General features: G+C 51.8%; 1 protein-coding gene and 2 non-coding genes across 3 annotated transcripts; all 3 read left to right on the forward strand.

Annotated features, from left to right (window-relative positions):
* Window positions 1-5,616: 5,616 nt before the first annotated feature.
* On the forward strand, window positions 5,617-12,825 carry RPL3 (ribosomal protein L3). Its single transcript, XM_027872270.1, has 10 exons — window positions 5,617-5,707; window positions 7,836-8,028; window positions 8,453-8,621; window positions 9,347-9,482; window positions 10,675-10,861; window positions 11,109-11,269; window positions 11,583-11,684; window positions 11,794-11,889; window positions 12,253-12,372; window positions 12,728-12,825. The coding sequence occupies exons 1-10, from the start codon at window positions 5,705-5,707 to the stop codon at window positions 12,770-12,772; spliced, it is 1,212 nt and encodes a 403-aa protein (XP_027728071.1). The 5' UTR covers window positions 5,617-5,704; the 3' UTR covers window positions 12,773-12,825.
* On the forward strand, window positions 9,292-9,346 carry LOC114052061. Its single transcript, XR_003570218.1, has one exon. It is a non-coding gene; the product is annotated as a small nucleolar RNA U82P (small nucleolar RNA).
* Window positions 10,929-11,021, forward strand: LOC114052051. Its single transcript, XR_003570213.1, has one exon. It is a non-coding gene; the product is annotated as a small nucleolar RNA U83B (small nucleolar RNA).
* Window positions 12,826-20,545: the final 7,720 nt, after the last annotated feature.

The raw sequence follows: 20,545 nt of genomic DNA on the forward strand, positions 1-20,545 counted from the left end.
AGGTCTAGGTCTGGAAGGACGTTAGAGGTCATCCGGCCCCAACGGTCTTATTTTACAGAGGAGGAAACCGAGTCAGTGGAAGGCGGGGAGTCGTCTTGGCCAAGTTCACACAGACGAACAGAGGCAAAGCTGGGGTTTGAACCCATGTTGTCTGACGCTAAGCCAACACTACTGCCATTGTCATTTGGTGGACTTGGCCGTCCTGATTCCAGGTCAAGGATTCTCCTTTTCTGTCCGCCGAGCACCTCTCACAAAATAAGACAAGGTCCCAGCCTTCCCGAGCTAGCTCTCTATCATGGGGACAAATGACAAATGGTGATAAACACAGTATATGACAGTAAATCACCATGCCAAGTGCATTAGAGAGGGGCAAGGAAAGCACTGGGTGAAATCTGCGGTGACGGTTATGTATGTCCAACAAAGGAAATCAGGGAAGGAAGGCTTCCTGGAGGTGGAGGGCTTTAGAGGCATAAATGAAACCATTTCAGCATGGGTCTCTTTATTTTAAGATCTGAATAAAGAGGGTGGCGCCATAGATGTAGAGTAAGATAACGATGACACAGGCCGTCTTCACTTGCTGAGCTAGGGCCCGCCCTGATGGGAATGAGGCAGCACTCCTTCCTTCGAACCCGCTGTTCAGAGGCAGCTGTGAACTGCCCCCCCAGGGGGCATCCCAGGCTCCCCACTCTGCTTCCCTTTGCTCCGTCAGGGAGCGGAGGCTGATGGAGCCTGGGGAGCGCCAGCTGAGGGTGGAGGGGCCTGGCCCTGGGAAGCGCTGGCTCAGGGGCATGCCGCTGCTGGAGAGGCTGGTGGGACAGGTCTCCAGGGAGGGCATCATCGAGTAGTGACCCCACCAGTGCCTGGCACTGTCCAGGAGCCGGAAGCATTTGCCCCAGATGACCCTTCCCCATTGAGAGAAAACAGCCCAGAACCCATTAAGGCAGCCTATGAGCAAGGTGAAAAGCAGCTGCTGAAGAATGCTGCTCAGGATGACTTCTAACGCCCTGCCTTTGTCTTGGCAGAAGCTGACAAGGCCACCATAAGCCCCCTCAGCCCAGGAGAGCACAGCCAGGCCTACCTCGTGGCTCACATTTCCCAGCAGGTCCCGGGTACAGCCCCAGGACCATCGGAACAGGATGCAAAGGAAGCCCAGGGACCACGCCTTCATCTCGAGCCAGGGCTGCCACACAGCCCAGTACATGGGCACCACCACCTCCGCGCAGAGCTTCCGGGCCAGGATAAGCGTCAGAGCCCCTGCCGTCTGGAGGCTGCTGCGGCATAGGATGTAGAACCCAACTACTGAGATGGAGAGAGAGGAGGAGGCCAGGTCTGCCACTGCCACAGAGAGACCCAGCAGAGGCACATAGATGTTCACCCACAGGGCCTGAGACAAGCAGTAGACCAGGACAACCAGAAAAGTTGGAAGCTGCCGGGTGCTGGGGCCTGGGCTGCATTTGGTGGTGTCCTCTTGGCCGCTGGAATGGGAGCTGAGACCCTCGTTCCTGGTATCCATAGGGCCTTGCCTTTGGTCTCCAGCAGGCTCCAGGCCGGGCTCTGGCCACCTACTCATGGCCCACAGTCATCTGGCCAAACTGCCTACCCAATTAGAGACTTCCCAACCCTTCCTGACAGCATAAGAGTGCTGGGAATGATGTCACCCTGGGCCAGTAAACATTATTACCCAAAAGGGGAGTGTCCAGAAATGAAGTGTCTCTTCTGGTGTGGCTCACGTGGGCCACCCACACCACCTTGGGCAAGACACCAGAAGTCGAGATAAAACACAAGGAACATGGGCTCAATGTCTCCTGTGGAAGCATGTAGCTCTGAGGCAGGGGGATCTGTGGGTTGGTTGGTTGATCTGAACCTTTTATATTTCAGTAGAATTGGTTTCCTTTGCAATCCTACGTATTTCATTGTATACATTTAAAAATATGATTGTGAGAAGGATCCAGGGGTTTTGGCAGATTTCCCAGTGGGTCCAGAACACTGAAAAGGTTAGGCCTAGACCGGCCTAGACCCAGCCCTTAGTTGTGGTATAACATAGCAAGAAATCAGATCATGACCATGTTCCCAGCTAATGTTCTTGACTTCACTTGAATCAAAGCCATTTCCATTAGAGTCTGTCTTGTTTAAAAGGTCATCAAACCAAGAGTGGAAATGTCTTCTTGTTTAATCCAATTAAGAGAAGTAGCTCTTAGGTAAAGGGAAGGAGAGAATTTGGAAGTGAAAATAAAAACCATATATATTTTAAAAGAGATAGCTCTGGTTTACCTTTGACTCAATTAAAATGAGAATTCTTGAGTCAGAAAATAATAAGAAAATAATTAGTTTGTGGAAGATATTTCTTCCAAGATGGGGGCTATCATGAGTGAAGGAATGAATGAATGAAATATTAAGTATTTACAGTGTGTCTGTGTGCCAAGTACTGTGCAAAGCTCTGGGGAGACCAATAGAGGAGCCCTGGTCTCTAGGAGCTCACATTCTATTGGGGAGTGCAGAAAGTTTCAGCTGCGAGTCAGATGGACCAGTCCCATGGTCCTCAGGGTGCAGCAGCACAGCAGATAGTGATCCCTTTTCTTGGCGGTCTTTTCTTTGAACAAGACCTTCACCATCCAAGGAGGAGCCATTTCATGGTGTCCAGGCCTCTGGCCCTCTCCTGTAGCCCCCTTGGTTTCTGAAGCAAGGCTGATGCCCCAATAGAAGCAGTTGCCAGATCTCACCTGCTCCTGTCAGTCATGCCCTTAGGGGCCAAGCTGGCCGTGGTCTGCGGCGAGCAGGTATGGGTGCTCGGATATTCCCAGGCTATCACTTCCCTCAGACATTAACACGGTTCAGTGTAAGCCCTAAATCCCGGCCTCTAAATCTATCATCTCCACCTCTGCTCTGCTCTGCTCTGCTGTGGAGTTGTATCTTATTCCCAGATTACTTTAGGATGTAGATGGCAATGGCCTGAGCCAGAGGAAATGCCAATGAGCAGGAGGGAGACCTCTGCCCAGCTGTGTCTCTCTCTAAGGAGAAATGCTGACACCTGACAGATTTTGGCCTAAACCACAGAGTATAGCGTTCTCTCCCCTGTGTCCTTGTAACCCTGAAGTCCTCTATCAGGAAGAGATGTGAATGCCAAACAATAGGGATCCACTAAAGAGGTTTGAGCACAGGAGTGGTGTGTCTGCTCTCTGAATAACCAAGGGCAGATTGGAAAGGGGAGACTTAGGAGGCATCTGGAGGAGCCCAAGACTGATGGTCTGAGGCAAGCAGAGGACATGGAAGTCCCACTGAGCTTTGCCTGCAGACCATGATTCCCAGGGCCCACTCTGGCGTGGGCAGAAGCAGGGGGACGGGCTTCTTGGGTTCCTCTGACTATTGGCACTTTCTGCAGGTGGGAATGGGACCTTCAAGACAGATAAATCCAGGAGGCCAGACTGCCTCTGCTGACTTGGGGAAGAGCTCTGTGATATGGCTCTGCCAACCAGGTGTCAACCACCTCTCTTAAGACTCAGTTTCTTCATATGTAAAATGTAGGCAACTATACTTCGGCAAGGAACTACACTTTAACCTTTTTTTTTTAATCATGGACTTCCTTGGCAGTCTGGTGAAAACTGTGGACTCCTCAGAATAATATTTTTAGATTAATAGAATAAAATGCATACTAATACAAAGGAAACCAAAGGCGATTGAAAATACAGATGGAATTACTTTCCCATTCTAGGTCATGGACACCTTGGAAATCTATCCACAAACATCTTGGGGGAGGTGTCAACATCTTGTTAAGAACCTCCTGCTTTACTTGCTCTCTATCACTGGTTTGTGAAAAAGTATTACATGTGTAGTCGGGGCCTGTCCTCCACGTGGTATGGGGGTGGCATTGGGTGGCTTGAAAGACCCGACATCTCTCTCTACCTTGTCTAAGGCGGACTTGACTTCCTGCCGGGAGAGGAAACAGGAGGTTTGGGCCAGAGGATACTTGGCTCTCCTCTGAGAGGAGGGGCACTAAGATCTAATGGTTTCTTATCTGTTTCCTTAAATAGCATTAGTCTGGGTCAGGTGTGGGAACCTGTGGCCTCCAGGACATATGTGGCCCTCTAGGTCCTCAAGTGAGGCCCTTTGACTGAGTCTGAGTTTTACAGAACAAATCCTTTTATTAAGAGGATTTGTTCTATGAAGTTTGGGTTCAAAGGACCTGCAAGTCAGCACTTTCCCCACTATACCATGATGTCCATCTTTTTACTATACTCTAAACTAAACCTGTCCCAAAGTGACCTGGGCTGCCTCATCACTGAAGGTCTTCAAGCAAAGACCGGTTGCCTCTTTGTGAGGGATGTTGGTTGGTACAGGTACAGAGATTCCCTTCATCCCCTGAATGAAATTCACCCGTTACTACTCCCATTGCTTCAGGATGGTGGGGGATGCTCCCTTTGGTTGTAATGCACAAGGAAGTCTAGACCTGGCTGGTATATGCATAAGAGGGTGGATAAGAATAACAATACACTGTCACCTTCTGGGAGGCTGGACCGGAGGATCTGGAAGACCTATCTCCGAGGCCTAATGCCAGGGGAGATTCCCTCCTTTGGAACTGGAATTGCTTCACCTTCCATGGGGGAGAGGGGAAGCAGTATGGAGGAGGCCAGGAGTGTTCAGATGAGGCTCTACAATTTCCAGTCCCCTGAGAAAGGCATTCCACAGGTCTCTCCAGTCTAGCTGATTATCTCCTCAGTTGCCCTGCAAGTATCTGGCTCGTATGTAACTGTTACATTGTCTCCCCCACCAGAATTCCACCAGCTCCTGGAAAGAAAGGACTATGGTTTTTTGCCTTTCTTTGTATCCTCAACACTTAGCGCAGTGTCTGGCACAGAGTAGGTACTTAATAAATGCTTGAATGGCTGTGCTAACTTGGACAAATCACTGAACTGCTTTAAGACTCAGTTTCTTCATCTATCAATCAATATTTATTAGGCACCCAATATATACCAGGCCCTGGATAAGAATGGTAGCCCCCATAAGATTATTGGAACGGAAAGGGGAGCTACCATGAGGCAAATTTTCGAACTATTTCCAAACTATTTCTAACTATTTTTTTGTGTCGGAATCAGAGCCAAGACTTCCCTCTAAATCAGTCAGGCGATCCATAAATATTTATTAAGCGCCTACTAGGGGCCAAGCACTGTGTTAAGCTCTGGGGACACAAAAAGAGGGAAATGGCAGTCCCTACCCTCAAAGGGCTTACAATCTAATGGGGCAAACACGTACAGGGTGAATGAGAAAAAATGATGAGGCAAGGCACTAGAATTAAATGGGGTCGCGGAAGGTCTAAATGGCTGAATTGCATGCTTGGTTTGCACACATTAAGTGCGTAATAAATGTTTGCTGGATTGAAAACAAGGAGCTTGGTATACAGTAGCTAGCCCAAGAACGCGCAACACTAAATTTGGCCAGCGCGAGCTTCCGTAGGTTCTTCCCCTCCAAATCACGTTTTTCCTCCGCAGTTCCTACACTTCTTCCGTTCTGGCGAAAACAGAGTCGACGTCACGCTTAAGGCCAGAGCGCGCGCATGCGCGTAGCATACGCAGAGGGCGTGCGCGGGCCCGCGGGAGCGCGCTCGCACGCCGGAAGGGGCGGGGTCTCGCGAGGCCTTTTATACCGCGGGCCGCGGGCAGACCCCTCTCTCCCAACTCGCCTGGGCGGCGGTCTTAGGTGTAGCAGCAGCATGGTACGTACCGTCATGGTGGCTTTCCTAGGCCAGGGCGGGGAGGGGAGGGGAGCGTGCTCCATCCGCTGCGCATCGCAGCCATCGCGGCTTGGTCGGCCTTCAGGCCCCGCTGGTGGGGAGCGGAGGCCCTTCAGCTCCCGACGCTGGCGTCATTTCTGGGCTCGCTCCTTCAAGGCCGTAACACGCGCCTCCGCCGGGCTAGGCCGCTGGGCCTACGGCCGCCCGCCTCAGCGCATGCGCCGCGTTCCCCTCGGGCTTGGCGCTGGAGCTTTGTAGCCCACGCGTGTCTCCGGAGCTGGGCGGGCCACGTGAGCGCGAATGGGCCCAGAGAGGGGACCTCGGCTTCTTTTGACAGATGGGGCTCTGAAAGGTCAAGATTTAGTTCAGAGTCACAAGGCAGAATTTCTAATCGAACCCAGGGTCCTCTGAATAGAGCCAGTGCTTTTTGTCCTCCGCCAGGCTGCTTTCTCGTTTCTGTTAAGTGAAGAGGAAATAGACCCACCCCGAGAAGGGCTTGTTCAGCGACTCAGTATAATAATAGGGTTAGGATTTGAATCCAGGGCCTGTTTTCTAGTATGAGCCAGTATAAGGATCTCGGAGGAGTGAGGAGGCTCTCCACTCTTCTTCAGCCGCCTATGGCTAAGACATATTTTCCTGCCTGTAGGGGAGCTCTCACCTTAAGTCACTATTGGCCTGCCTGACCAGAGCGGCTGCTCCTTTCCTGCAGGAGACCCCTTTAGAGGGCCCTGGATCCAAACCCACAGCCCTTCCTGCCCAGAGTGATTCAGGGTGCATCTGGCCCTTCCTCGTGGGAGGGTTTTGGAATTTGAATTAGACTGCTAACGCTAGAAGGAACCTGACGAGTCCTTAACTGTTAAACCACAGGCTACAGGTGATGAAATTCATGACGGGCGGACTTAGAACACACGTGCTGAATGTCATGTTCTGATGGTAGCCTTGTTGGACCTCAAATGGCAGCCTTGGGGAGGGGGGCAGGTGAAAGACTCAGTTTCCTCTAAATGCCTCTTGATTTGTATGTGACCACTGTTGGGTTTGAGTCACCCATAAGGTAAAACTGATTCTTAAAGCTTTAGGCCTTAATTTAATAATCTTGTGATCGAGGTCACCTGAACCTGCTTGGACATGGCTTCTGAGGGGTGGGATTCTAACTCGAGTACTTACCATATGTTCCATGCTGTGGATGCATAGATTAGGGAGTGTCTTGGAGATCACTGAGTTTGCTTGATCTGTGTGACCAAAATGGGAAGTCTTTCCACTCGATTAAGGCCCAAAGGGAGTTAGTACTACATAATTTGATGATTGCTTAAAATCTTAAAGCAGGCACAGGCACCTTCCTCACATTTATAGACCTGGAGACATTGGGAAGCCTTTATATTTTTTCCAAGTACAAGGTGCTCTTTGGTTTTTGTGGTGTAAATCGAGCCCTGGGTTTGTAGTCACCAGTGGAGGTCTGGTCTTACCTTAATTACAATCTTGAGCAAATCTGACTTTGCCTCAGAGGTGGATTGGCTTGTCATCTGGATATCTTGCCAGCACTGGCTTTTGAATCTTTTTAAATATGTGAAAACTTGAGCATTTCTGCTTACTCCATCTGCACCAGTGGTAGATAGTTATAGACCTTTTTAGCAATGTGCTACTCTTCATGACCCCAGATGCTGGTTTGCCATTTCCCTCAGCTCATTTTACAGCTGAGGAAACTGAGGCAAATAGGATGAGGTGACTTGTCCAGGGTCCCACAACTAGAAAGTATCTGAGACAGCTTTGAGCTCACTGCAAAGGTGACTCATCCTGACTGGGCCTGGCTCTATCCACTGTGCCACCTAGCTGCCTCTGGTAACCAGACCGGTACCCTGTAAAGGCCAACTTGCATACTCTTGTCTGTAGCTTCTTCACTATCAGCAACATTTAGCTGGGACCTACTGTAAAGAATGTTTTGTAATCCTACCTTAGAGTTTGTCATGATCAGAGTTCATTAGCTAAGGCCAAATCTTAGTGGCATTGTGTCCCTCCTTTGTGGAGTTCCATGCCAGTGATACAGGCCAAACAGGCTTGGTTTAAAGGTGGTTGTGTCAGTGCCAGTTAAGCTCACCGGGCTCCTTTTTTCTAGTCCCACAGGAAGTTCTCCGCTCCCAGGCATGGTTCTCTGGGCTTCCTGCCTCGAAAGAGAAGCAGCAGGCACCGGGGAAAGGTGAAGAGTTTCCCCAAAGATGACCCCACCAAGCCCATCCACCTGACAGCCTTTCTGGGCTATAAGGCAGGCATGACACACATCGTTCGAGAGGTGGACAGGCCTGGCTCAAGTATGTAGATAAAGTGGATACATGTTTGGGGGGCTTCTAGCACTTAATATCTCTGCCCTGGCTCTCAAGTATCCCAAGGGATTTGGAGGGGGCAGGGGGAGGATAAAGATGGATACGCATCTGTTTGAAATAGATCCCTTGTACTGCCGAGGAAAGACATCACAGAATCTTAGACTGGTATTTCTGGGCACTTTGGATGTCTGCCCTGCTTCTGTTACCCTGACTCCAGTGTGCAGTCCTCCTGATGGGAGGAGCCTCACTCCCCCCCAAGATTGGGGGGGAAACTGTTTGCTGTCTTGACACACGTCCAGACCACCCCAGTGACTTGAGTTGTGACCATTTGACAAGTCATCCCAGGCCCCTTAGCAAGGGCACATGGAATCTGGTTCCAGCAGCAGATGTAACTAGACTCTGCCTTTTCCAGAGGTCAACAAGAAGGAAGTGGTCGAGGCTGTCACCATTGTGGAGACGCCCCCCATGGTCATCGTAGGCATCGTGGGCTACGTGCAAACCCCACGAGGTCTGAGGAGCTTCAAAACCATCTTTGCTGAGCACATCAGTGATGAGTGTAAGCGGCGATTTTATAAGAACTGGTGAGTGAAGCCACTCTTGACCTCTCCTTAGAGCCCTCTGGGCTTACTTTTCTCTTTGACTTGTGTCTGCCGGTGGAAATTGGGGCCACCTTGCCAAGGGCATTTCCAGGTCCAGGGGATGAGCTGACTGCCTGGGAATGTAGGAAATGCTTGTTGGGAAATTGTGGTGGATGCACCCAGGGGCTTGTAATTCTCCACTTGACTTTAGGGATGGCCAAGTTCTTTTCCTTGTGGGGTAGCACTGGACTTTTGAGGAGCCAGGTTTTCCACTCACTTATTTGGTGACTTTGGCTGAGTCATTTCCCCTCTCTGAGGAGAGCTGGCCATCCCTAACCGGAAGTAGAACATCAGTTACTTAGCTCTTACCCTCTGGGCAGAGTAGGCCCTTGGGTGGGGGCAGCCACTCCTGCTGCATCCCATGTGATGGGAGGGCATCTGCGTGGGGCCTGGTGTGCGGCCTGGCGTGCTCAGGTCCGTGAGCACTGAACGTGCCTTGTGCCTCTGACCTGAGCAGCTCCCGTTTACCTAACCTGGATCACCCTGCGGCAGCTCCGCTCGGCCCTGCCGATGAGCTCCAGGCTCCGCTTGCTGGTGGAAAGGGATCCTTAGAAGCCGGCAATGAGCCTCAGCCTGGGAGGGTGCGGCTCCTTCCGCTCACCCACTCCTCAGTGGGCTGATGAAGGTCCGCCCCCCACCCCCTCCCCAACTCTGCTCTGCTTCTGAAGGCATAAGTCCAAGAAGAAGGCCTTCACCAAGTACTGCAAGAAGTGGCAAGATGATGACGGCAAGAAGCAGCTGGAGAAAGACTTCAGCAGCATGAAGAAGTACTGCCAGGTGATCCGCGTCATTGCCCACACCCAGGTGAGTGCTGAGCGCGGGGTGCATGCCGTGGATGCCCTCCCTAGCAGCATCTGCCTCCTCCGGGTGTCCATCCTTCACCTGGACCTCACCAGCAGAGGGTGCTGCAGCAGCCCAGGTGCCTAGGCTTGGGAGGATCGCCTGGTCCAAGGTGACCTGGCTCTGGGCTTTGCCTTTCTCTCTCATCTCTGGTGCTCCAGACAGGGCAGCATAGGGGTTTGGGTTAGGTCCTAGGTCCCAGGGATTGGTGACAGCCGCAGCAGTAAATCTGGTGAGGCTAGAGGGGTTGTAGCTTCTTAGCACCTACAGCCTGGGGTTGGGGCCTGGTTTGGGGGCCCTGGAGGTAGGAAAGGCCGCAGAACTTTGAACAAATACTAGCATTGGGCCTTGTGAGCAGAAATGATGGTAGTTCTGGTGTTTTCCACAGTGGAAGATGTGAGTGTCCTTGGGTTGTCCTTCCTAGACCTGACTTTAGCCTGAACATCACTTTGCTCTAAAGAGCCAGGGGCCTAGATCATAGGCACATCTGGCATTCAGTGAGAGAATTGTTTTTCATAATCATATTGTGAATTGCATTGTGTAGAAGGCAGTCTCTAACCCTTGTGCCTCACCCCTCCCGCTTACAGATGGGGAAAATGGGTTAAGATGGGAAGAGGATGTGTCCCCCAGGTGAAGAAATATTAGAAACTTGGTCTGAGTTAATGAGTTGTGGACACTGGAGCTCTTAGGACTCTCATAGCCAAACCTGGACCCCTCATTCTGTGGTGCAAGGTGTCCCAGAGAACCAAAGTTCCTCTCACAGGGTCCCCTAGCTGGTTCATGAAAGAGCTGATCCTAAAACTTGGCTCTCTGGGGCCTCTTTCCAGTCCTGAAGACTGCTGGCTGTTTGGACTCTGGGATGGGTTGGTGAGCGTTGGCACGTGCGGGCTCTGCCAGCGTGGCTGGCGCTGAGGGCATAGTCGCGGGCCTTAGCAGGGATTTGAACTCTCTGAAGCATGGGGTGCTGAGGGGGGGAAGGGGCCTGTGTCTTAACCTGTGACCTTGAACTCTTCAGTTTAGTATTTCAGTATAGTTGGCCTCCTTAGCAATTGCATCTCATCATGTGCACTGAAAAGCTTTCCATCTTGGCTTTCAAACTCTGAGGCTGAGCTCCAAGGCAGGCCACGTGATACAAGTGACTTTGCTCTTCCTACAGATGCGCCTGCTACCTCTGAGGCAGAAGAAGTCTCACCTGATGGAGATCCAGGTGAACGGCGGCAGCGTGGCGGAGAAACTGGACTGGGCCCGCGAGAAGCTGGAGCAGCAGGTGCCCGTGTCCACCGTGTTTGGGCAGGACGAGATGATTGACGTCATTGGAGTGACCAAGGGCAAAGGTTACAAAGGTGCGCTACCCTCCAGAGCCTGCAGCAAAGGGGTGAGGCCAGCCTCCTGGCCTCCTGGGCCGCGAGCCTTGTTCAGTGATGAAGTCATGGGATGTGCGCTGGACACAGCGCCCGAGCCTAATGAGGAGAGATTCCTTGCTGCCTTCCTTCTGAGAACAGCCCTACTGCCCTTTGGGACTGGGAAGGGGGAAAGGGCAGGGCACCTCAAAGGTCGGGTCCTTGGGCTCACGCAGGATCCTCTTTGCAGGTGTAACCAGCCGCTGGCACACAAAGAAACTGCCCCGAAAAACCCACCGAGGCCTGCGTAAGGTGGCGTGTATTGGAGCGTGGCATCCTGCCCGCGTGGCCTTCTCTGTGGCTCGAGCTGGTCAGAAGGGCTACCACCATCGCACAGAGATCAACAAAAAGGTGAGGCTTCAGTGTGGGCAGCGGGGTGCAAAGCATATGTTACCCAAGGCTTGGCTCCTACAAACAGCTCTCTGCTCTGCACTGGTGGGCAGATGTTCCCGTGCACGTTGTCAGGCTTCCGAGGTCCAGGAGGTGCCTTTGTAAGGTTCCTGGTGGCAGAGGCTTGGCCCGGGAAAGGCTGTGTGTGTGGGCCCTTTCCCCACTTGTCTTTGGGTGATGCGCAGCCCAGGCGGCAGCATCGTTGGCAGGCCCTGGGCAGCTGTGCCAGTCACACATACGTCCTCCTTGATGCCTGCCCCACTTTCATTTGCAGATCTACAAGATTGGCCAAGGCTACCAGATCAAGGATGGCAAGCTGATCAAAAACAACGCATCCACTGATTACGATCTGTCCGACAAGAGCATCAACCCTCTGGTGAGTGCCTGTGCCCGGGCGCCTCCAGGCTGCCCCCCCACCCCCACCCGCTACAGACCAGGATTCTCCTGGTGGAAGGGCACAGCTCACCAGCCCTCTCTCTCCCCAGGGAGGCTTCGTCCACTACGGTGAAGTGACCAATGACTTTATCATGCTGAAAGGCTGTGTGGTTGGGACCAAGAAGCGTGTGCTCACCCTGCGGAAGGTGAGCCATGGTTACCTCAGATGTTGGGGATAATTCCTACAGGGTTGGAGGGTCCTTGCTGTTTCCACATGGGCATGAAGTGAGCAGGCTGACCAACCCTTCCTGACAGAAAAAAGGGAACCTTTATTAAGCACCTGCTGTGTGCCAAGCTCCCACAAACCATGTGAGGTTGCTGCTCTTAATATCCCCATTTTACAAGTGAGGAAACCGAGGCAGAGCATAAGTGACTTGCCCGAGGTCACAACTTGTGAATGTTTGGGGCCTGCTTTGAACTGATTTGAGTCTGCCTTGGTAGTGAGCTCCCTGGGGCTTTAATGGATCAAGTTCAAGATTAGCCTCAATCCTTCCGTCTTTGTCCTGCAGTCTCTGCTGGTACAGACCAAACGTCGCGCCCTGGAGAAGATCGACTTGAAGTTTATCGACACCACCTCCAAGTTCGGCCACGGTCGGTTCCAGACTGTGGAGGAGAAGAAAGCTTTCATGGTGAGTCTTCTCCCACCCCTCCCCTGTGCTGGTGACTGCAGGCAGAGGTCACAGAGCAGAGAAAAGGAGCTTAGGGTGTTTGATTCCTGCGGTTGTTGGGGCTTTGACCCAGGACAGGTTTAGTGAGTGTCTGGAGGTTCTGAGAACCTTAAGGTTGAGGTCTTCCAGCCCCTTTCTTCCCACCACCTTTAGAGAAAGGGTCCACTGGATAGAAGTTGGGGTCAGGGAGCTGTGCCTGTCTCCCACTGGTGTGAGCCTGGGATTGTATGGGGTAGCCTTTTGGGGTGGTGGAGCCAGGCCAGGGACTTTGTTCAGGCTTGTTGAAACTAACCCCAGCATGACATTGTCCTAACAGGGGCCACTCAAAAAAGACCGTGTTGCCAAAGAAGAAGCTGCCTGATATTTTCAAACCAACATGGAGCTGGTGGATTCTCAATAAAATTTTCAAAGTTCTCTCTTGACTTTTGATTGGAGTGACTTTCAGGGTAATGGAGCTAGGCCTCCAACTGGACACCAGGGAGGTGTGGCCGTGGGGATATTGGCATTTAATCTGGAGGATTCTCCCATAAGTGCAGGTACTAGGCCAATGGGAGATCAGGACCAGGGCTGTTTTTCACCCTGACATGGGAGAAAAGCAGAAAGATGAATGAGAAAGAAGCTCTTTAGTATACATAGGTGAGCATTTCAAGGCTTTGGGGGCAGCTAGATAGGTAGTACTGTGTAGTGTGCTGGGCCAGGGGTCAGCAAGATTCACCAAATCTGGTCTCAAACACTTAGCTGGGTGACCCTGGACAAGTCACTTAACCCTCTCTCCTTCAGTTTCCTCATCTGGAAAATAAGCTAGAGAAGGAAATGGCAAAGCACTCAATCTCTGCCAAGAAAACTCTGAATGGGGTCACACACTACTGAAATAACAGAATAACATTCAAAGGTTTGGATTTAATTAGCTGTGGCCTTGAGCTCAGAGGCTATTGGAGAAAGCCTCAGTTCATCCATCAAGCTTTTCAAAAAGCCCAGCGTTCAGTGGGCTCCTCGAGGTGGAGCCTCTCACCTGAGAATAAAGCCTCTTGGTTACCTAGTACTGGCTGTGGAACCAGTGGTCAGGACAGGGATGCTTTCTCCAGCCATGGGGGGGGGGTGTCGATCTTGCCCAGGACCTCAGCATTCCCATGAAATCTTGGACCCCAAAGGAACACGCCTTGTTAATGGCATGTGAGGGACTTTAAACTTGGACCACTTGTGGTTTCTCTGAGGTCATAGCAAGGAGCAGGAGATCCGATTCAGTCCATGGCCCCACTAGTCCTGGGAAGGGTGTGTCCTTGCTGGGTTGTAAGGTCTTCCTGGGACCAGAGGCTGATTTGGGGCCTTAGACCCCACCCTTGGAGTTTAATGCTGGCTTTGATGCCTTCCGAAAGCCTGACCTTGTGGGGGTAATCCCGCAGGAGACCTATTACCTGTCATGCAGAATGCTCAGCTGGAGCTGCCCTTTGGGGAGGATGGGAGGCCTCAAGGGCCGTAGGCCCTCTAGTTAGACTTGAGAAGAGGCAGGCTTTTGGGGACTTCCACTGCGGATGAGGACCTCCACCATGATTCACTCAGAACACTCCCAAGTTGTCTGGCTCACAGTCAGCTCCAGCTTCCCACTCCCACGGGTCCAAAATGGCGCATGTGCTTAAGCTGCTGGTGTCTTAGAAGATGCATGGTCTGGTGCTTTCACTCAACCACCTGCCCTTTGGTCTTTGGACTTATTTTAATAATAGCTTCCTAGCTGCTCTCAGGCTTTCCCTCCCCTCTGGGCCCTCCTCAGCTCTATCCTGTGATCCCAATGAATGATACCTGCTGGAGGAGAAGGGATTTATTTGTCCTAAGTCCTAACACCATTCTTCAGCTGATGGCCTAGGCCTGACAATCTAGTGTTGCAGCCAGGGGTGTGAGCCAGGCCCAGGCCACCAGGGGGTGGGCGCACACAGCTCCAGGGACTGCGCTGTCCATCTGGGAGGGGACATCAGGGCTGCCCCACCCCTCCTGGGGGAGGCGCAGAACTCAGAGGAGAGCGGGTACCTGGGAGGCAGGAGAGCCTTTGAATTCCATGGAATTCAAATTTGAATTTGAATTTGATGGAGACCCTTGGAGGGCTCAGGCTAATCTACAGCTGGGAGGGACCTTAGCTAGCCCCAGCAATCCCTGCCTTTACGTGATGCCATTTGGACCTCACAGCAACCTTATGGGGTAGGTGCTATTATCCCCATGTTACAGATGTTCAGAGAAATTAAGTCACTTAACCCAGGGTTAAGTGCGTCAGGCGGAATTGGAGCTCCTGACTCCAGAGTCTACCACCATTCACTGCATTACATAAATTGCCTCAGGCTAATGAGCCCAACTCCTTTATTTTACAGAGAACTGAGGCCAGGGGAGTTAAAGGTCACGCCTGTCATACTAAGGATTTGATCTGAGATATTTCTGCCTCCAAGTTTAGAGTTCTATCCATGACACCATGGAAAGACCAGATGGCAGAGATGGAGCCAGGAGTAGGGAAGGGAGGCCCCGGACTGGATTTAGAGTCCCAGCTTGACCTGTTTGACCTTGGGCCCAAGTCACTGCCCCTTTCTGGGCCTCAGTATCCTCACCTGTAAAATGGGTATAAAAATGCTTGCGCTTATCTGTCTCACGGGGTCACAAGGAAAGCACTTTGTCACCCACCACAGTACCACGGGAAAAGTGTCACAGAGGCAGAAGTCAGAAGGGAGACTGATCCCAAAGGCCAGGGAAGGCCCAGAGCCAGCTGCTCAGACCCCTAATCAATCAACAATCATTAAGTGCTAGGTGCTGAGCTGATCTCTGGGGACAGATTAAAAACGAGATTATTCCTGCCTTTGAGGAGCAGAGGACCATTGAGAAAGACCCTCTGTGCTTATATCCACGTCTGCAACTTAAAGACTTAAAGACAAGATAATTTGGAAGGTGGGCACTAGTCACTGGGGGAAGTGGAAATCAGGAAAGACTTCTTGTAGGAGGCATCACCTGACCTGAAGTTGGTAGGAAGGAGGTAAAGAGGGAATGAATTGTAGGCACAAAAAAGCATTACAAAGGAGGTAAGAAATGAATGCTGGGGGTGAAGATTAGCAAGTAGGACCACCCCCACCCCCGTGCCCAGGGCCAGAAAGAGGCAGCCCACCTCTCCTTGGCATCACCAAGCCCACACCGCATGCAGACACACCCACAGACTTCAGCAGAGCTGTCCAGCATGGCACCTGACCTCTGCCCTAGGTAGTGAACTCCCTGTCACTGGAGGTTCTGCTGCCCTAAGGAGCTCAGTGTCCTGGGTGTGGTTGTGGGTTCTATTCTAAAAGAGTTAGACTCCTCTTGGGGAGAGAAGAGACGCCAGGCCAGGGTAGACCTAGACGGATGGATGGAGGGATGGAGGGATGGAGGGATGGAGGGATGGAGGGATAGACAGATGGATGAATGGATGGATAGATAATAGATGAATTGAGAGATAATAGATAGATGATAGATAATAGAGAGATAGAAAATAGATGATAGATGGATAGATGGATAGTGGCCAGCTAGGTAGATAGAGCACATGGCCTGGAGTCAGAAAGACCTGAGTTCAAATCCACCCTCAGACACTAGCTGTGTGATTTTGGGCAAGTCACTTAACCCTGTTTACCTCAGTTTCCTCATCTATAAAATGACTTGGAGAAGGAAGTAGTGAGCCATTCCAGTGTTTCTGCCAAGAAAACCCCAAATGGGGTTAAGGAGAGTCAGACACAGCTGAACGACAGAAAAAGATGGATAAAAGAGATTGCCATAGTAGATAGGGGTGGTTGGGTAGAGATAGTAGAGAGATAAAAAGATAGAGTTACATATGATATCCAGTGTATCTGGACACACACACACATACACACACACACACACACACACAAAGACAACAAAGAGAAACCAAAGGCATCCTAGGCAGCATTGGTGTCCAGAACAAGGCAGGGGACAGTCCCTGGCCTGGCCCTGCAGCCGGCTCTGGGCGCCATGTTTTAGGAAGGACATTGCCAAGCTAAAATGTGTCCAGAGATGCCAGTTCTGTGCCTTGGGTTGTCTCTCCTTCCCAGCTTACACCATCCGCCAATCTGATGTCAGGCTCTCTACACTTTTATTCAAGTCACTGAGGAAAAAGTTAACCAGGGCCAGGGACAGACTCCTGTGAATCACAGCCTGGGGTGGGGGTAGGGGGCTCTACTCTTTGGATCCAATCACTCAGTCAGGCAGACCCAAATTCATTTGTTATCGCCCTTGGCCAAAGTCCAAGTAGAAGCCATCTTTCTCCTAAGCTTATACGACTTTTGTTCTGACAGTATTTTGTTCTTTAGACAACAGCAGACACTCACAGATGCTTTGTCCCCTTGGAGATATTTAAAACTGGATTTTATGATGAGTTGGTCCAAAATCTCTCTTTCCAGGGATTGGTTCTGAGTTGAATGTCTACATGCGTAAGGTGAGAATTTCTCTTTTCCTGACATACTGCTTGTGATGGGCATGGCTAACCCCAAAGATGGCTTGAATAAATTCCTTTTTGTATGTTAAAAAAAAATATGCCCAGGGTGGGCTGGCCAAGGGGATGAGGCACATGAGGAGCTGATGAAGTAAATTAGGGTGTTGGTCCTAAAGAAGGGATGTCTTGATGGGAGAGGGAGGGAGATTGCTGAGATCTCCAGGTATTTGAACGGTTGGCTACCAAGAAGAAGAGGGGGCAGAAATGGGCACAGTCGGGTGGGAATGGGAGTGGGACAGGGCATGGGCAGAGAGTTGGGGATCAGCTTCATGTAAGGAAAACCTCCCTAACCTGTCCTCCAGTGGAAGAGGCTGCCATAGGGGAGAGAGTTTGCCCCCATTGGAAGTCTGCGGGCGGAGGGGGAACGACCACTCACTGGGGATGTGGCCTGGACTAGACGCCCTTGGAGGCCTTGGCTAATTCCGAGATTGTCTGACTCTGATTCTCTCTCTAAGCCAGCTTTCCAGGCGGTGATTTCTGAAGTCTGATACACAGGAGATGGGAGAGAGAGGGGCAGGCCCTTCCAGGCATGAGAGACATCAAGAACAAGGGCTTGGGAACTGGAGAGGGCCAGATGAGAAGGGAGGATCAGGAGTTGTGGTTGGTTTTTTAAAAATAATTTTAACATTTCATTAAATTTAGGAGTGACTCAGTTTGGCTAGAACATGGAGGACATGAAGAGTGAGTAGTGAGAGCCAAGGCTAGACCAGTAGGTTAGAGCCAGGCTGTGGAAGGCCTTGAATGCCAAGATCAGAAGTTCATATTTAGTACATTGTTGTTTGTCCTTCATTCCTGAGTAGTTGACTAGGAGAAATGTTCTCAGAGCAGACCCTTAGAAGAACCCTTCCTTTTGGCAGCTGGGGAAGGTGGGTCCCAGTGGCAGAGATGGGAGGCAGGCAGACAAATGAAGAGGTGACATAGATCATGCGGGAGGTCGTGGGGTCCTGGGGGGGCTAGGGAGGGCCAGAGGGGGTCTGGTTCTGTGAGGGAGGGGCTGATGGGGAGATAGAGGCAGGGAGGAGGCCTCAGAAAGTTAAGAGAGCCCAGCGCTCAGTGTGAGGCCAGGGTGGGTCCAGGGTCTGGTGCTTGGATGTGCTCGGTCCCAGAGCTCCCCAGGGAGAAGGCTCTCAGGTGGAAAGTGTCTTCCTGGGCCTGGAATCCCCCCTGGGCCAGCACATTCACATTCCCTAGCACAGTGAATCCAGGTCAGCTTCCCTGGAATCTCCCAAAAGAGGGATCACCTGTGCGGGCTGCCATTCCAGACCTCATTCCATTCTTCCTTGAAAAAGAAAAAAAAAAAACAGCTGATGAAATTTCTGAGCATGTGGAAACAGGGAGGTCTCTGGGGTAACTTCTGTAACCTTAAAAGGAGCGAAGCTTCCCAGAGCTCCCTGGGGGACTGGCCCGGGAAGGTGGAGAATACCTGGGGAACCAGGTAAAGGGCCTTGGTCAGGCTGGGCTGGGCACTGGAGCTGCAGATGACCAGGGGACGAGGGTCGGAAGGGTGGAGGGGTTCAGAGGTCTGTTTTCTTAGGTGTAATATAGGGGAGAGATTAGCTAATCTGAAAGATTCCTCCCAGCTCTGACATTCCCTGTTCTAAGACCCTCCCAGCCCTGACATCCCCAGTTCTAAGGCCCTCCCAGCTCAGACACTCCCTATTCTAAGGCCCCTCCCAGCTCTGACATTCCCTGTTGTAAGACCCCTCCCAGCTCAGACATTCCCTGTTCTAAGGGCCTTTCCTGCTCTGACACACTGACTCTAGGACCCTCTGGGTCCTGCCAACCTTCTCCTCCTCTTTTCCCTCTCTTAGACCTGCTCTGACCAGTAGGGCTGGTACATCCCAGCACCCCCTCCCAGCACCAGATAGCCCTCCTGCTCTGGGCCTCGCAGCTGGCCTCTGAGTTCCTGGAGTTCAAGTGATTTTGGAGAACTCTCCCCCAACTCCCCCTCCCACTCTGACCCCCACTCCCACCCCCCACATCCTCCAGCACAGTCATCGGAAAACTGCCATGAGAGAAGACGCTAAAGATAGTCAGGACATGCTCCCCACTTCCCCAATTCTCCTCAGTAGCCCCGGGTCAGTTCCCGTGAGGCCGCCACCGCTGGGCCTTCCTGCTGTTCCCACAAGGACACCCTAGTTCCCATGGAGACTGTAGCCCTTAGCAACAAGCCTCACATCCACCCCAGCCCCTAGACGCCAAGGGAACATGCCAAACTCTGGGGGCAGGTTGGCCATCCCAGGGACCCTCCTGGAACATACGGTTACACCCGTCACACCTTAAGCCCCTGTGGACACGCTCCACCCTGGAAACACTGGCCAAGCGGAGAGATGCGCTAGCCTTCTCACGACCCAATCGGCGTCAGCCGTCGGCCTCTTCTTGCTGTCCCCGTTTCCAGCCCGGGTCAGAGGCTCCAGCCACGTCTATGGCCACAGCAGTCCCACTTCTCAGCTGGGAGGTGCAGTTCCTTCTAGGAGAACGGCGTTGGGGACTGGGGGGACTTTGTAAGGAACCTTGAATGCCAAGATAAAGAAAAGGAAGGAAGAGGGCCATATTTCCCTGCTGAGAGTTTGTGGGAGAAATCACTCTAGGCTCTGGTCCTTGGTGGGGTTGTTATTTGGGAGGGGGGTGAGGGGGAAGATGTTGGTGCAAGTAGAGAGAGGACAAGACTCCCATTTAAAAACTCCTTCATTGGTATATCCCCCCTAGTACAAAGACTTTTTCATTCATTCTCTTGTTTTTGGAGGCAATTGGGATTAAGTGACTTGCCCAGGGTCACACAGCTAGGATGTGGCTGAGGCTAGATTTGAACTCAGGTCCTCCTGGTGCTCTATCCACTGTGCCACCTAATTGCCCCAATCCTTTGATCCTTGACACCTCGAGAGGCACATTCCACCCATTTTACAGCAGAAAGAACACTAGGCTTGGGGTGGGGGTGATCTGGGTTCAAGTCTCAGCCCTTAGTTTTCCCAAATGATTCCCAAGAGGCTGCCACAGTGACATCAGCAGAGCCACCAACAGCCGCCGAGCGTCCTGACTCCCAGCCCAGGGCTCTCGCCACTGCCCGGCCTGACTCACATCCCCCGGGTCTGCTGGAGAGGCCGAGCTTTCTAGGGACCCGACAGCCCGGATGTGCTTGCGTGATGGAGGGACAGAGGAGGAGTCCCAGACACAGCGACTTCTGCAAAGCCCAGAGAGGAAAGATGAAGTGAGAAAGCCAAGGGGCCAGATGGTAAATCCTCCTTCTGGAATCTTGCCCTGACCCTGCCTGGGGGCTGTGTGTGCCTCTGAGTGTGTGTGTGTGTGTGTGTGTGTGTGTGTGTGTGAGAGAGAGAGAGTGAGTGTGTGTGTGTGTGAGAGAGAGTGAGTGTGTGTGTGTGAGTATGAATGTTTGTCTGTGTGTGTGAGTGTGTGTATGTGTGTGAATGTGTCTTGTGTGAGTGTGTATATGTGTGTGCACATGTGTGAGTGTGCATGCCTCTGTGTGTGAGTGTGTGTGTGAGTGTGTGTGCATGTGTGAGTGTGTATGAATGTGTGTCTGTGTATGTGTGAGTGTGAGTGTATGTATGTGTGTATGTGTGTGAGTGTGTGTGAGAGTGTGTGTGTATGAATGTGTCTGTGTGTGTG

Source organism: Vombatus ursinus, unplaced genomic scaffold, assembly GCF_900497805.2.
Source record: "Vombatus ursinus unplaced genomic scaffold, bare-nosed wombat genome assembly UNPS02003292.1, whole genome shotgun sequence".
NCBI lineage: Eukaryota > Metazoa > Chordata > Mammalia > Diprotodontia > Vombatidae > Vombatus > Vombatus ursinus.

Coding starts and splice junctions, on each gene's coding strand:
- RPL3 (XM_027872270.1), top strand. Junction 11,270..11,582: donor GCACAGAGATCAACAAAAAG/GTGAGGCTTCAG, acceptor TTTCATTTGCAG/ATCTACAAGATTGGCCAAGG. Junction 11,890..12,252: donor GTGTGCTCACCCTGCGGAAG/GTGAGCCATGGT, acceptor TTTGTCCTGCAG/TCTCTGCTGGTACAGACCAA.